This window comes from Nanorana parkeri, unplaced genomic scaffold (genome assembly GCF_000935625.1).
Source record: "Nanorana parkeri isolate BGI_ZX_2015 unplaced genomic scaffold, ASM93562v1 scaffold3, whole genome shotgun sequence".
NCBI classification, from domain to species: domain Eukaryota; kingdom Metazoa; phylum Chordata; class Amphibia; order Anura; family Dicroglossidae; genus Nanorana; species Nanorana parkeri.
The window spans coordinates 5,417,450-5,434,589 of NW_017306271.1; the positions used below are offsets into that span (position 1 = coordinate 5,417,450).

The window sequence follows — 17,140 nt, forward strand, 5'->3', positions numbered from 1 at the left end:
TTAAAAAACTTGTTTTAGGGGCAATTTTCAGAAGAAAAAGGAACTGTTTTCAAAGTTGAAAAAAGTAAATCCCTGTAAAGCAATCAATTTTTAAAGGAGAACTATGAGGGGAGTGATTTTCACTCACCTCATAGTTCGAGTCGACGTGTGACAATGAAACTGTCACATCGGCTCAATAGATCGGGAAGTAAGCGAACACATACCGTCGCTCGCTCACTTCTCGATCTTCTCCCTGCAGGGATCACGGCTCCCTGCAGGGATTCCCCTGCTCCGATCCTCCAGCGCTGACTGGCGGAACGGATGGAGGAGGGGCGGGTACAGCTGGCTCTGCCTCTAGATAGGCAGAGTCAGCTGTCAATCACGCAGCTGGGTGGATCTCGACAGTAATGTCGGGATCCGTCACGGCTGTGGTGGTCTCGGTAAGGGGCTCGCGATATACTGAGCTTTGGGTCACGGGAGGACGCTAGTGTATGTCCTCCTGTGACCCTTAGAAGAACTATGGGGAAAAACACTTTCCCCATAGTTCTCCTTTTAAAGCCAGTTGAAGCGTTTCTTCAATTGTTATGCCTTCAATCAATCATTTTGGCTAAACTTTTTTTCTTTTTCACTACCAGTAGTGTCTCCTGTAGTCTGACAAATCCCCTCCACAATACTCCCACCACCAATGCTCGTGCTCCCTGTGCCCCTATGGACCAATGGATGAAATCACAGAAGGCAGTAGGGGATGTCGGCATTCGACTCTCCGAGAAGTGTTGATTATTTTTGCAGGGATTGCTTCTTTTTCTCATCAAAAGTAGCAAGAGTCTCCTTAACCCGCTTAGCTTGAAGCGCAATCGTTGCTTGGAATTCTAGGTATAAACGGTTATTTCTGAGCATGTCCTGGAGGCCACATGTCAGGATGGCAGTCCTGAGGGAGGATTGGTGAACATAGTCACAGCTTGTTCCTGTTTTTTTTTTTTTTTTTTTTTTTAAATCTTTTAATAAACCCGAAAGTTCTCTTTAAGCATTTTAGGTTCGCAGATGTCAGTCTGGCAGGCGGTGGCCAGGAATGTAAACAAAATCAGGACTGTGAGTACTCTACTTGTTTGGAAGCAGTGTGGTTCTAATAGACCTCCTTAAAGAGGACCTGTCACATAAAAAAAACTGCAGTGTGTGTGACCTTTAAAGCTTGGTTTGCTTAAAATATTTTCTAAGAAATTAAGAGGTGTGAATATACTGTGTATATATAAAAAAAAAAATATTTTGACTGAGACTGTCACAGGTTGGCTCAGTAGATCGGGAGGTGAGCAAACACATACCGGCTTTCGCTCACCTCTCGATCCTGTCACGGCTCTCCCCTCTCCAATCCGCCAGCGCTGACTGGTGGAACGGAGGGGGCGAGTACAACTGGCTCTTCCTCTAGATGGGCAGAGCCAGCTGTCAGTCATGCTGTCAGGCTACAGCTCGCGGTATACTAAAATTAGGGTGACGGGAGGACGCTAGTTTGTGCCCTCTCGTTACACTAAGGAGAACTATGGGGAAAAACCTTAACCCCATAGTTCTCCTTTTTTAATAAAGTACTTGAATGCATTAAGATTTACCTTCTGAGTAGTGTCACTTTAAAAGTGTTTGTTGCAGGTTACCCACCGCTGCTATAGGGGTTGTTCGGCCCCCTTGTGAAAAATGAAGGGTGCATGCAATTTTAAGGCTTGACGTCTATTTACTTGACAGTCTCTTTTAAATCTTACTGTAAAAGGGAATTATGTTTGTGGTCACTAAATTTAATTTTAGTGTATATATCCTACAAATATTGTTTTAAAAAAAGTGATATCACTATTTATAGCTACCATCTTTTTTTTCCTACAGGTTCTCTGCTTTCAGAAAATGGTTTGCTCTAAATGTGTATTTAACATGCAGCACATTTTATATGCAACTTTTTTGCATATTAATTTTTTTTCTTCGAGGGAAACCTAATGATAAGGAGGTTAGCAGAGCTGTCCTTTGTGCAGGCCAGATTTCGTCATCCTCGGGGCAAGCTGTCAGTAGAATGCTCCATTTGTTCCAATTTGTAAGGTTGGATCTGTTATGTCGGGAGGAGGGGCACCAGATTATTAAAGGGAACAGGAATGATAAAGAAATAGAGTAACAGTTTCTTACCAAGTACAACTGCAAGTCCTATCTGCAAATTACCAGAAATAAGTTCATTTCTGGGCCAAAACCAGCAGGATCCAATGACTCATCTTGTGTGCTTTCATACAAGTAACTTGGAGTGCATCATTTCTGACCTTCACTTGTTAGTTGCTTAGCTGTAAAGGTGCCCATACACCTGACGACGATTATCGTATGATAATTGCGTGTAATCCCGCGATTGTACGATAATCGACAGTTGTATGGGCAGCGTGCGACCACATTTACTGTACGGTCGCACGACTTTCGTCTTATGAGCACACTAGAAAACCCGCCGAAAATCGTACGATTTTTGGCGGGTTGGTAGCGCGATCGCAAGGTGGAAGCTGCAAGCGCACACTGGCTGCTCAGCTTTGCGATCCTCGGCAAGCCCTTCCCTGAGCGGGGAGTGCTTGCGATGATCGCAAATATGATCTGCCTGTCCAAGATGGCAGGTCGTACGTAATTTTAATCGCCTTACAACCATCGCTCAACAAAAGTTGTGCGATGGCTGTAAGGTGTATGGGCAGCTTAACGCTGATCCTGACCAGTTTATTCTGACCTACTGACCTGGATCACGCATGTACCGATTGAAGTCGGAAAGCTTGCTCTGCTTGATTGAGGTCAGTGGCATATAAAGAAGACAATTGGTATCTTAAGATGTTGAAGGCAGCTTCCATGTTTCTTTTGAGGACCCATCGCACTATGGTGCTGGGGTATTAATGGTCCGCCTACTGTGTAACTGTGCGTATGCTGTTCGCACGCCTTTCCTGCCACTCGATGGAGCTGAGCATAGGAAATGGCTGTGTTCCTCCCCTATATCTAGTGGAAGAAACACCATGCAAACGGCCTTTGCCCAGCGTGTGGCTGGGCAGAAGATTTATGAATCTGCCCCTGTGTGTTAGTATGCATTTTACTTCATGGCAAAAAATGGGCCCTTAGTAAATGGTAATTGAGACACCAAATTCCCCAACTATGTTTAGGAGGTGGAAGCACTGTTCACTTTTACCATTTACTTTATTGCAGCCAACTATTATCCTAAGCTTACATTTGAGAAGTAGAAGTTTGTTTATTGAACTGGTTAATTTTGAAGCAGGAAACAAGTTTATTCTTCTTGAATTGTTTGACTTTCTTTGTAGCTAGGGGAACATTTTCATGTTTGCCAACAGTGCTTAGTTCACTGACATTTGTCGGGTGTTAGGAGGACCCATTTATAACTTACTGAAAGTAATTTTCTACTAAACATGTCATTGCTCATGTTTGGGTCCATAGTACTAGGTTTGTGCTGATGAGAACTAAATAACTACAGATTACTTTTTAGGTAATTCATAATAGGTGGTTAAGTGTTAATGTGTCCTTCTGCCTAGGGCTGCAGCTAATTATCTTCATAATCGATTAGTTGGGCGATTTCTATTTATTTCCACGATCGGATTAAAAAAAAATAAAAAATTAAACACCATCCTTAATTGAAAAGAAAATACACAAATGCAGCGTTGCAAAGTTTACTTCAGAATAAAACTGCAGGCACACTTTTTTTTGCAATTGCACCACTGGAATGCATGTCTTTGTAGTATGCCTTTCAGTGCAGGTGATCACACTGGGTGGGAGACGTTTTTGGGGTGCCATTGAAAAGAATGGCACTGCAACGCACCTCCCGCAGCAGAATCTGCCAGGCTGAAAATTACTTTTTTTTTGCCCACCTTTTTAAATGTATTATAAGCACGTGTCGCTTGAATAGCTTCAGCCAGGGAATGACCGCTGCCAGTGGCAAGATTCCACAGACGGCAGCTGAATGCAAATACAGCAGGTAGTGGTGGGCTGCTGCCATAGTCCGCCTATTTGGCCATTTCTAGGGCTGCAGCTAACGATTATTTTCATAATCGATTAGTTGGCCGATTATTAAGTTCGATTAATCGGATAAAAAAAAAGGCTCCAGTGATTGACGACTAGTTTGTGTTAAGATTGTAGTCCATCACGGGAGCAAGCTTGGCGCGGTGGAAGTAAAAAAAAAATGTGGTGTGCAATATAGTACATTATACAGCGACACAGTGCAGAATACCAGCAGCTATAGAGGAATGTAGCAATAGTACATTATACTATAATGTAAATTTCAAATTGCAATAGCAGGCTGACTATTGCAACTGCCCTCTGCTTGCTTTGTCCTCCTCCCGGCATGGAGAGAGCTAGGGGATCCGACTAATCGATAATGAGAATAGTTGACAATTCTCATTATGAAGTAATCTATTAGTTGGTTGCAGACCTAGTTCTGTTCTGATGGCTCTTAAGAAAGTTGGGGCCAGTTGGCATCCTTTTAGATATGACATGGCCGCAAATGGTAACAGACTACCCAGCATGGGGCACTTCTGTTCATCAATTAGGTGTTGTAGTTCAACAAGCCACTCTGTTGCTGAAAAGAAACCTCTACTTGTGACAACATGGAGGCTGCTTTTGCTGATCTCCTGAAAATGCCAGTTGTCTGGCTGTGTGACTTCACTACTTTCTGCACTAAGGACCCAGAACAAGCATGCAGCAGGTGAAGTATTTCACTTCAGGACTCCTGTTTTGGCATGCTTGTTTTGGGTATTGAATTATCATGACAGGCAGGTAACTTGTTCTCATAAGGAGAGCTCAACAGTAACTGCTTTTTTGTATTTTTATTTTTTCTTGCTATTGGTTTCCTTGAAGCTTGTCGGAGTTCTGCTGGACTAGTGTTTCAGAAGAACCATGTTACCTCCACTTTAAATGTGTGATCGGATATGCTTGACCCTCCTATATGGTAAAGGCCTTGCCATATAGAAGGGTCGGGAATACCTTGTGTTACAATCAGTGGAGGTGGATGGTGCTTTCATCTTCCTGTTTGCAGGCTCCTCTGGGCTTTCTTCTCACATAGGGCACAGTTTTATGAAGCATATTACTACCTTTGGTCTCACATGCACTTCAGAGCATAAACACATTTTTGATCATCTGTGATTTTTGTCCTTTTTTGTTTCAAATTTTGCAATAACATTGAGGTGTGTGGGGTTTGTGTTGGTTTTTTTGGTCATTTTTAATAGGCCTTCTTAAGCTGCATGAAGTAGAAGTCGATGCACACGTTTTGTCTGTGACATCCTTGCTCCTAATATTTGTGCCTCACTTCTAACATTACCGCTCTGCAGCCAACATTTCACTCCCAAACTGGGAAATAGTTTTGTGGGCTGTATTGGTACCACCGTAAATGGCAGCCATACTTTCTATTGCCACCACAACTATAATGTATTGAAGGCAGAACCCTTCAATGACTCGGTGATATTAAAGTTAAAAGGTTTTTAAGTTAATTCAAATGCTGATTAAATCACTGACAGTGGATGCGGCTCATTGATGTTAAATGTTTGTTTGCTGCAGTATCAGCAGTTCCCTTGAGCACTGGCCCTGATATCCTGTTATAGGGCTCCTTTCCCTTGCAGGCTCATATGGAGCTACCCCTGTGTCTCCCACAAACACACAGGTACAGCAGGGCAAGGCAGAATGTTTGGGTATTTAATACTAATTTCAGCACCACTTTTCCTGCCCATAGAGGTTGACTGACAGCATAGTTCTTGCCTGTGTCATGTCTGAGTGGGCAGACCTCCTACCAGTGTCATTTAGAACCTCTGCACCAATCCCTCCCTGCTGGGTTCATTTGACCTGAGCTTAGAATGGAGTTTTTGTTTTTTTTTCTTTTCATTGGTTTCACAGATTGTGTTTTTTTGGGTTTTTTTTTTAATGCATTTATTTTTCTACTGAACGTCACTTTTCCCTTAACTTTTTCTTAACTGTAGCACCCCAATTTCCACTTTAATGGAAGAGAACAGATTGCTTGTGTTATTTTTAGGAGTGCAAAACTGCATTGCACTGTAATTTTTTTGGGGGTCTTCAGAAGGCAACATTTCTACACCTAAAATGAAACCGGTACAAAAACAAAATTGGAGGTTGCCGTTGCGGACTTGCAGAGGCTTTGTGCCTTAGGCCCGTGTCACACTTGCAGTCCTTTCACCTGCAAGAACATAAATCGCTAAGATTCACAGGGAGAACATTCACCTACTTTTTTTGTTGCTTCCTCTCCAGCTGGATCAGCGAGGCTGAAAATGATGCAAAATACCAGCAAGAGAATGACCTGCCACTCATCTAGGTGGTCGAGGCAGTGACGCATGCAAGCAGGTGTTTAACCTCCCTGCTGTGTCCTCCATAGTTATCCTGCAGGATTGGTAGTGTGACATGCCTAATGTCCCTGACCTAGAAAACGATGAATTCCTAATTGTCTTGTCCCAGGTCAGGGGATTTAATAAAGATAGCCAGCTACTGTTTGGGTGATTCTGTCCTAATGGCTTCAACATGTAAAATAGAAAATGAGCAGAAAATGTCAAATGTTAACAATAGCGACCTATTTCCTATTTTATGGAAACATTCTAGAATAAGATAGACTAACCTCACAAGACAAAGTGCTCTACCTTCTTCCTCCTCCTCCAATGTAGTTATATGGAACGTCGGTGCACAACCAAGGCTTCGTCATAAACAGTAGAAAAGTGTTTGCACATGATCCAGTTAATTTTTTATTCAAGTCCAAAGCCAGACCTAGCATTCCCACTAATGCGTTTCACCCAAAGAGGCCTTAAACATAGCTGCTGATTAAGGCCTCTTCTGGCTGTAACGCATTAGCTGACCAATACGCCTGGCTTTATGCCTTGAAGAAAGAGGATTTCAACTTGTAAGATACAGAACTGTGTGCAAACACTTCTTCTTCTTCTTTATTTTTTTTCTTCCTACTGTTTACGATGAGATCTAATATTTGTGGTTTCTCTGGTCAGCAACTCCAATTTTATGCTCCTTTTTGTCCCCTAGTTTTTGATGTATCACGCCTAAATGTAGAAGGGCTGGACAGATCCAGACGCCAAATAGCTAGCATTGCAGGTCAGGAGTAATCAAAACCTTCAGAAGACCCAATTTTTGTTGTTTTTTTTTTAAGATACTTTTTATTGGTGTTAACAATTGTTATACAATTTATACACAAACAAAATAACCAGACAACCGGGTTACAATAATACAGGAACAATTGTCGCACATTTGTGAAGTTTTGGTTTGTACTTTAGCTTTTTAGCTGCTTTGGATACCAAAATTACCAAATTAGAAACTTTCTTTCTAATATTTTTGTGTTCCAATAATGAAAAATGTTTTTTTGTATCCCTTCCAACAAAGTTTAAAAATTGTTTTCTGAAATCCATGTTCATTTATCACTTATTTTGTAACAAGTAGCACACTAAGCAGATGGAGGCTCACTGCCCATGTATGTTCTGTTGTACTGGAATTGATTAAAGCCCATTTTCACCTTTTGCAGAGGTATTCTTTTAAAAACATAACCCAACAATGTACTCTGAGTGTACATGTAGCAGGCATTTGCTTTATATGAACACAAACTTGCTTTGTTTTTTAGTTGTCCTCTCCATCTCCTCATAGCTCCTTTTGAAATGACTCTGTGCTCTGCACAGTGGGGAAGTACAATGAAGGGTATGAAAACGACATTTCCCACAATGCCATGCTTCCCTTGTACACAAGCTTCTCCGTAGAAACTGATTCCCCCTATTCATTAATATTTATAGTGACAGCGCCCTGTGGACAGTGCAGATTGACCTTGTGATGACTCCCAGGGAGGGAGTTGAGCTCCGTGTCTGGTCTTCCCACAGCTTCTCCAAGTACCTTTCTGATCCGTCTCCCAGGAACGCAGGGTGATTGGCACCCGTGTGGATCAGCAGAGTGAGCATAGCCCATTTGTTGCTGCCTGAGAGAAGAGGAAATCTTGCGGGCAATGCATAGCAGTGACTGAGTCCTTCGCTGCTTTATAACCAGTACATGAGTCTGACCCCAGGGTTGGACTGATCTTCCTGTAGAGGGAACCTTTAACTTGTAGGACTTTGACCCACTAAAGACTCCAACAAAGTTAATAAAGCCTGCAATGTGAGGCCTGAAATATACACATGTATACATCATCACCGCACCTCTACATTAGCGCAATAAATGCTAATCGCCTACAAAGGTGGAAATGGGCTTGATGGTAACATTAAAATAAATGCAGCGGTTAGGTTTTTATCTAACTTTTTGTTTTTATATTTTATTTTACAGAGCGGTTGGTAAGACTTGTTTGCTTATAAGTTACACCACCAATGCATTCCCTGGAGAATACATCCCAACTGTGTAAGTAAAAACAAAGCCTATAATCATTGAACTTTTTATTAATTTGACTGATTTTTTTTAAAGTGGACCATTCAGTAATTGTACAAGTCTGTGTGACTAAATTCCTGACATGTTGCCATATTCTGCAATAGTATTCCATTGTGAAAGAGCTGTGCATTGTAATATGACAAAGGAGTCATTGAGCTTCAGTTTAGTACATTTTCACAGGCTGAAATGATGTAATCAGTCTGCTGCAGGCGGGAGGAAGCATTACCTCAGTCTCCTCTCACCCAGTGATCACACTACAACATTATAACTTTGCAGAATATCATAAAGTGGGAAACTGCAACAAAGATCCCTACTAACGGAACAGTCATCAGGATTTACATGACTGTAATCTCAAATCTCTATCGGTCCAGGAAGTAGATGATGTCACTAGTTAGTGCTTGAACCAACCTGAGTCCTTCTGAAAATAAAATCTGATGAGGGCCATGTTGGAGAGAGTAGTACTGTTATCACTGAGAGGTAATACATACGTGTAAGTGCTATTTACACAGTACGTGGCATGTATCCATTTACTATGGAAATATGGGATGTTAGGCCTTCCCTAAACAGGCTTTCGGGAGGACCCGTTTTTTTTCAGCCGATATCCCCTAACTTTTTAAAATAAGATTTCCTAAACATTTTGTTTCTTGTGAACATATAACTTATTTCCATTCCAAATTCAGATTTGACAACTATTCTGCCAACGTTATGGTTGATGGGAAGCCAGTTAACTTGGGCTTGTGGGATACAGCTGGACAAGAAGATTACGATAGACTGCGTCCATTGTCTTATCCACAAACGGTAAGGATTCGCATTTTTCATCTTTTGGACTGTGTGCGAGCATAGTAAAGGCACATTTTATGTAATGCGCCCTCAGTCAGTTCTCAGTCAGATGTAATTGCCTGTGCCTCCAATGTATATCTTATCTATAGGGTCGCACAAGCAATGTAGTTAATGCTGCCCATGGTCACTGCCATAGTGCAGAAGGCTTTCTGTCCTCTTCTGTGTCCTTGATTTATTATACTAAGGGAAGCAATGTATTCATGTGGGGGCCCCCTTTTTTTTTTTCTCTCCCTTCCTCCCTCCTGTTCCTTTTCTTGCACAGCACTTTTAGGTGTGGTTAAGGTAAATATAATTTCTATTATAAACAAGGCTTGGTGGCTGTTTGGCCTGTGCGTCATTGTCTGGCCAGTGTGTACATTGGGCCAGGTAAACATTTTTTAATACTGTAGTTGTCATATACAAACGAAAAAGAGCATATGCGTATAGAATATATCATTGGCTTCAGATGGTTCCCTAGCAAATGCTAACCATCTCGGGGGGGGGGGGAGGTGACTCTATCTAAAAATGTTAAGTAGAGTGGCTGCTTAACTGATCCAAGCTGTTCTCTAGACTGAGCTTCTCTGTTGACTTCCTTTTTATTTTTTCTATCTCTCTAAAAAGAGGAATTGTAATAAATTGGATCTGCTGTAAATGGATTTGAGAAGTAGTAAAACCCAACTTCCATACCATTAAGCTCCACCTGGCTTGTATAGGTCTGGTAGCACATCGGTGAGCTAAGCTGCTGATTGGCATTTGAGTACGCCAAGCCAAGTTCTCATACTGATTTGTGATTTGGCGGTAACAGGTGATCAGTATGCTATTGCACAGTAAACATTAAAAATTAGGCTTTTAAAATGCACCAAACCTTCATTTCTTTTCGAGGCATGAATCTTGTACGGTCTTAATGCACGGACCGTTGCTCTTTAGAAAGCAGAATTTACTGCCTCTATCCCTCAACCAATTCTGTTGTCCTGAGGTTTGTGCACAAGGTCTTCTTTCTGAAAATACTTCATTAATGTGTATAATTGTCTCCTTTTTAAAGGGAGCTGAGGTTAATTTGAAGCACTAAAATCTGCTTTTGAATCTAAGTATTTCTTATTAGGCTTTAAGCCCGAGCCCCCCAGCTTCCAATGTTTCGGTGAGTTAATTAATACCTGCTGCTAGCGGAGAGGTCTGCAATTCCTTCGTCCGTCCGGCCGTGCGTGCCACCTTCTGTTGGTGTGGGTTGCAATTTGCAGAGCTTATCACCTTGCTTGCAAAGCACAATTAATGCTTTTCTTGTCCCTTTTGATCTACAATCTAAAACACCCTGATAAAGGGAAATATAGAGGAAGTGGTAATTCGGTGTCCCATGTTATGTTTTCAATGTATTTGTCACGTCCTGATTCTAATTGAATGCACTTTTTTTTTTTTTTTCTTCCGCAATCCTTTTTGTGCTGCAGATCAATTTTTGCAGCAGCATCAAAGAATAAAGCAAATGTTGGAATTACTTGTTAATGTACCACCTGCCTTTTATCTTGTTTTTAGGATGTGTTCCTAATTTGCTTCTCCCTTGTGAGCCCAGCTTCATTTGAGAATGTCCGTGCGAAGGTAAGCATATCTTTTTACTGGGGGGTTTCACACTCCAGGAATGTGGGGATGTTTATATGCACGGGGGTGGGGGGGTAGTTCAGAGCTTGCTGAAAAGAATTGGTGTAAATAGTGCATAGACTTAAATGGAGATGTTTGGGCTGCTTGTCTGACGTCTGCCATGGCCGGGGTCATTTTGTTAGTCTTAAGCTGTATATTGTCTATGAAGACGTACGGCAGAATGTTTGTTCTTTTTAGTTTTAGCTGTGGGTTGAATGACGTTTACTAGATCTGCCGTTTATGCAATCATGACTTATTCGGTGCACATTTTTAAATAGTGGTACCCAGAAGTCCGACACCACTGCCCCAACACTCCCATCATCCTTGTGGGCACAAAACTTGATTTGAGAGATGATAAAGACACAATTGAGAAGCTGAAAGAGAAGAAACTTACACCCATCACTTATCCTCAGGGACTTGCCATGGCAAAAGAGATTGGTATGGTTTTATTCTGTTACTTAAAAAATATTATTCCAGGTTTCTGTATTGCTTCAGTCTAAATAGACTAAGCACATGTTAATGTCTTTGTTTTTGTTTGTTTTTTTAAATTTAAAACTTATGACTGGTGAAACCGGCTTTCCGGCATAGCAAAATAATGACGCGTGTTTTATTTTAAACCTCGTTCTGTCAATCTCTTTTTTTGTGACATCAGGCTAGGAACAAGTTTTACAATCCCTCCATCTTAAAGATCTAGCAAAGCTTTTGGCTTCCTAAAATTCTGTGTATTCTGGTTTCTTATGTGGGATGTTTTAAAGAATAGGGTTTTATTTCTAAAACAAACCTTTTACAGGTTTCTACTCCCACAAAAAGCAAACGGAACAGTCAGAAATGTAATTCGATAAAATGTAAAGATAACCTCAAGAGACAAAGTACAACGACGAACATATGTATTGATCTGTGTGTGGGGTGGCTTTTGTTTTTGTTTTTTTATATTTGATTAAAGGTGGATTCGGTATCATGTTACAATATCTACTGCCCTTCACCTGATTTCTGTTCTGCTCCAGAATCTGAAATGTCCTCTTTTATATAGGTCCATTATCCTAAAGTGAACCTGTCCTTTGCCCATGAAGTGTAGAGGATGTTCAGTTTAAAGCTAGCCTCTGCTACGGCTTACATTTTGTCTTCCCATTGCTAGGGGAAAAGGGCTGTCTTGGTCCAATGCTGTCTTGTGGCGGAAAGCACTTGGCTTTTTTTAGGAGGCCACCAAGGGCAATCGCTAATGGGGGTTATTCACTAAAGGGTGAAGAGTTTGGAGAAGGCAGGGGAAGTGAACAATCTAGGACAACATTGCTGAACTGGAAGAATTCACCAATTCAGATCACATTCCGGTTCAGCGTTGTCCTAGATCAGTGGTGGCGAACCTTGGCAGTCCAGCTGTTCCAAAACTACAAATCCCAACATGCATCTGCCTCTGGGAGTTATGTCTGTGGCTGTCTGAGCCTTGCAATGCCTCATGGGACTTGTAGTTCCAAGACAGCTGGAGTGCCAAGGTTCGCCACCACTGATCTAGGACAACGCTGAACCGGAATGTGATCTGAATTGGTGAATTCTTCCAGTTCAGCAATGTTGTCCTAGATTGTTCTTCTCCAAACTCTTCACCCTTTTGTGAATAACACTCTATTTCTTTCATGACAGGTGTTTAGCAGATGCTGTTCTCTAGACAAATATTTAGGAAGAAAAGGAGAGAAAGTGAAAACAAGGCAAAAATAAAACCCAGTAACAATCTGTCAGTGAATCTTTGTTTTCCTGATGGTTCCTAAGCACAACAGTGTCTGTAACCCTTTGTCCCCCAACAACAAACAGAATATCTTGCAACTTAAGTGGGACACAGACAGGCTTCAGACTTTAAAAAAAAAAAACAATGTTTATTATCCTTACCTTCCCCTTTAATTATTTTTTTGCTCTTCAGTGCCAGCTCAACTTTAAGGTTTGAGCTTTACAGTTTATCCTTCATGTTGTATGGCCCTGATAGTATAAGAAAAGAATAGGTTAATCGTTTGGTGATTTGCCCTGCTGGTTTCCTTCACATAGTTTCAGACTTTGTCATTAGAATGACCCAGGACTGTGTTTGCACAAATGTCAATAATAGAACAAGGAAGTGCATTTTGCAGTCATTATGTCTCCAAAGACTTGCCAAAGCTCGGGGGCGTTTGTCAATATTACCTTTTTGCCTTTTAGATGTTCATTACCAAATGGGAAATCCCCAGAAACAGAGGGAAATGATTCTTTCTTTGGCTTTCTTACAGGTGCCGTGAAATACTTGGAATGCTCCGCACTTACACAGAGAGGGCTGAAGACTGTGTTTGATGAAGCAATAAGAGCTGTTCTCTGCCCACCACCAGTGAAGAAGAGGAAGAGGAAGTGTCTGCTTTTGTAATCCTTGCACTCCTTCTCCTTCCCCAGACTCGAAAATGCCAAGCCCCCCCCCAGTCCTATTTGTAAGAATTCATTCTCTGCCTATAAAATCTTGAATATAAAAATCCATTTAAGTGACACATCTTTTTCGGACTCTACTAAAACCCTTCCTGAATGATAGATCAGTCCATTTAGCCTTATTCTTCTGAAAACGGTTTTCTCCTTTTTGCTTGAACTAATTAAATGTTGCCAAAACGCCCACTCCGCTCAGTTTCTATATTTTCTGCGACAAACATGAGCCATTAAATCTATAATAGAGACATGACTTTTTACTCGGATCTGATTTTCTGGATGGAGGAAAACAAAAAAAGAAAGAAAACTGACAGTAGGCGAGAGCCTTACTGCATATATTAAACATTTATTAATCTTAATTCACTGTATTGCATTGTAAATCAAATTGTTATTTAGGAATGTTAGATCAATTATGTATCTTTTTACTGCTTGAGTTCAGAATAAAGTTTTGGTTAAAGGGCACTAATCTGCTCTTTCGGACGAAAACTATTTAGGCAAAAATTTAAAATAGGTTTCAGGATTTTACTAGCGAACATAAGCAACAGTATTTAAAAGTGACACTACTGCTATGAGACTAATTAAAAAAAAAAAACAATAATTTCATATTGAAAACACCTTTTTTTTTTTTTTTCTTTCTAAAGGCTGATTTTTAGTGCTTGCCCTCCATTTGTTAACCTGCATTGGAGGCCTGTGTGAAGCCTGAGACAGGCGTAGGTGGGTGCAGCCAGCTCTGATCTGAGCTTAGGCTTGATGCTGCCCTCTTCTACCCGCTAAGCAATTGTGAGCTAAAGGCTGTATCGCTCAGCAACGTCCTTCATTAGTCATTAGAAAGTGAATGTCCTTTTCTGGAGATTCTTTTTACCTTAAGAGCCTGTTTTTGTATAAGGCTTGGCTCTTTTTGAGCACTTCTGTGTTTACTGCTCCTGGGCACAATGTGCCAGGGGAAACAAATTAGCTGCAGGTTCTATGCTGGCTACATGAGTCCTTACACTCACTGAGCTTGGCGTTGGATTTATCTTCCAGCATCCTAAGGAGCATGTACTTTCAGCTTGGTGTCCATAGTTATGGACATTCCGTCTGCTATAGAGGACCTTTTTAGCTATGGCTGGTTCCTTGCAGACTGAACAAAGAGGGACTTGGATAGGTGCAATGAAGAGCTCTAGTATGACAGCCATAAGATGTGTTAAAGTGCAGTAGAAACGGTTGCTCTTTGAGTATTTTTTATTTCAGGTAATCCCCCACCCCACTTTTAACAGACCATTTGTTTCCCTCCTGGAACAGCCAAACGCTTGGGGTATCATGTCTTTGGTTGATGTATACGGAATTGTTCCGAGTTACATGGTAGTGCGGTTTTGTTATGATCAGCCGATGCATATGTGCCTGTCAGACAAGAAAAGGGGGTGGGGATGGGGCCCTTATAGGTTACAACCATCATTCCCACAGATAATATGCACAAGCTTTCTATGTTGGCTTGCTCGTAGAATATCTTGTATTTTAATATCTTTCTAAATATTGTAGCTTTGGAATTTTTTGTAGTTTATGGGAAGTTTTTTTCCTTAATGTTATTTTGCTTAAACGTGTGCGTTTCATGACCTTTCCTATAACACTAGGTGTACAAATCATGTGAACCTGCTATACACGGTAACCCTTTTTATGTTATCTTTCTTTTTTTCTTATACTCTCGCCTATTATATATAACCATACCTGACAGGATTAGTAATGCCTGCTAATTCCTACTGTCATCTTTCTTTCCCCGCCCCTGTGAATTGATTTTATTATTTTTTCTTCTATTGGTTCTGTTCCATAGGGTCTGTGAGGTCTTAATTATAGAGCAAGTATTAATAATGCACACCCCACAACTAAACACTATGAGACATGACCGATGCCTCAACCTTTCTACAATGAACAAATTCAAAGCGCATTTGAGAATGTTGCAAAAACAAACAAATTGTGAACAGTGTTTTTACATTGATCTTTTGCTAATGCAGTTTAGTGTTTTACATGCATGTTTGAATTAATAAATCCTTAAACTACAAAACGTTGTCTGGCTTTTTTTTTAACTAAGTTTGTGGTTTGTGGTCTTTTTTGTTTTGCGTAGTGCGAGTTACAGTTCTGTAAATTTCATGGGGAATGATTGCATGTAGCTACTTCTGGAAAGCCAATCCGGTGTATCAATTTTTTTTTTTTTGATTGCTGCATTGTAGACTTTCGGTCCTCTACACATGTTGAAATTGTTTTCTGCATTTTCACTGTTTCAAATGAAACTCCTTTTTTATTTATTTTTCTCTTAATGATGAGGATTTTAGCACACTATTGTTGGCACATTCCTGCTTCTGGTTTGCAGATATGTGAAGCACTCTGTAATTGCCCAATGCAAGCTCCTTCCTTTTACAAGGATTGTATTTGCAATCCTGAGATAGGTCGGTGTGTGTTGTGTGTATTACAATTTGCAACCCTGTGTTACCTGTAGATGTGCAGTGTTACCAAAGCTGAAGCTCCCAGTTTATTATAAGAAGGAAACTGCAGTGTAGACCTGTAATCTGACATCTAGCTCTGTGCAGACTTGTGTGATGGATGGCTAATTGCAGAAACTATTTCCCTAAATTCTCATGTATGCGAGTTCTGTTCTGATGCAAGGCAGAGACGCTTGGCAGTTTTAGGGAAATAGCCGACTAGGTCATTTTATAATCGCAGTGTTTAAATTTTTTTTAACCAGATCTGGATGTTTTTTGATCTGTGCAAGGACATTTTAGGGCTGTTTTCTAGCTCCAACTCGCTGCTCTTCCTACCCTGCCCCCTCTTATTAAGATGATGCATTTCCCTGGGACTGTTGCCCGGGAGACAGGCTGTGGTGCATTCTGGGAGCTGTTTGTGTACTTCACAGCACAGAAATCTGACCTGAGATCAGAATAGAACTGCGCTGTTGTGACCTCATGAATCTTGCTGTGTCAGCTTCTCTGGATGTACTCAGAAGTGCAATGGACTAAATTTAAGGAAATTCCCTGTTAAGATGGCCTACAGGGTTTAGTATTTAGGCTTTTGTGACTCCATTTGTATATGCCTGTAAAAGGGGTAACCAGCAGCAATTTGTATGTCTGTGAAGAAAGGCTGCATCCTTCTCTGTACAGTTGTATAGTGACAGTCTGTCTTTGGGGGCAGCCAGAGTTTTCTAAGGACACAATGAGCTTCCTCTCATTTAACATACAATGCAAGAAGCTGAATATCTATCTTTAACCCTTTGTTAGGACACAGTGGTCACATCTAGTTTACAACAGATCGTGATCTCACAATACAGACGGTTAATTATGGTGAATTGTAACCTTCCTATCCCCCTTGTATTGCCTAGGGAACATTCTGATCAAAATTCTTTCAGAGTAAATACAAGCAGTATTTTTTTTACATTTTTAAAACTCTATGATAATGGGAACATGTAGCAAATACACTGCCTGGTCACGCAAGTAAATATTTTTTTGGACTGCATGTAGCGTTGATTGTGGTATGCAATTACCATGGCATAGTTTATGCAATATCACAATTATTTCCATCCAGTATTTCCAATCCATCTTTTTTCACAAAGATCTTGTAGCGGTAATGGGTGAGTCGGACCTCCTGTGTAAAGACCCAAAGAGTCTCAATGGGGTTAAGGTCTGGACTAGCTGCAGCTAACGATTATTTTCAAAATCGATTAGTTAGGGGGCGTGGCCGGGATGTGAGACTGAGCAGACGTGTCTCACCGCAGCTCCCGACATCCGTGCTACATCCTGACCCTTAGCTAGCTGACAAACCGGCCGAAATACTCACCCAGTACTGTCGGGTGATCCGGTGACTCCTGCCTTCTTCTTGATGCGGACCAGGAGACGATCGACCCGGTCCCGAGCGAGCGGTGGCA

At 41.1% G+C, this 17,140-nt stretch overlaps 1 protein-coding gene across 1 annotated transcript; it reads left to right on the forward strand.

Moving 5' to 3' along the window:
• The first annotated feature begins 386 nt into the window (after positions 1 to 386).
• On the forward strand, positions 387 to 13,732 carry RAC1 (ras-related C3 botulinum toxin substrate 1 (rho family, small GTP binding protein Rac1)). The gene is made up of 7 exons (XM_018565552.1): positions 387 to 419; positions 8,231 to 8,349; positions 9,057 to 9,174; positions 10,298 to 10,333; positions 10,723 to 10,785; positions 11,103 to 11,262; positions 13,071 to 13,732. The coding sequence occupies exons 1-7, from the start codon at positions 387 to 389 to the stop codon at positions 13,199 to 13,201; spliced, it is 660 nt and encodes a 219-aa protein (XP_018421054.1). The 3' UTR covers positions 13,202 to 13,732.
• The last annotated feature ends 3,408 nt before the right edge of the window (positions 13,733 to 17,140 follow it).

Excerpts from the sequence above, each read along its gene's own strand:
- RAC1 (XM_018565552.1), top strand. The coding sequence starts at position 387 with ATGTCGGGATCCGTCACGGCTGTGGTGGTCTCG. Across the intron at positions 8,350-9,056 it reads GGAGAATACATCCCAACTGT|ATTTGACAACTATTCTGCCA; the intron begins GTAAGTAAAAAC and ends TTCCAAATTCAG. Across the intron at positions 10,786-11,102 it reads TTGAGAATGTCCGTGCGAAG|TGGTACCCAGAAGTCCGACA; the intron begins GTAAGCATATCT and ends ATTTTTAAATAG.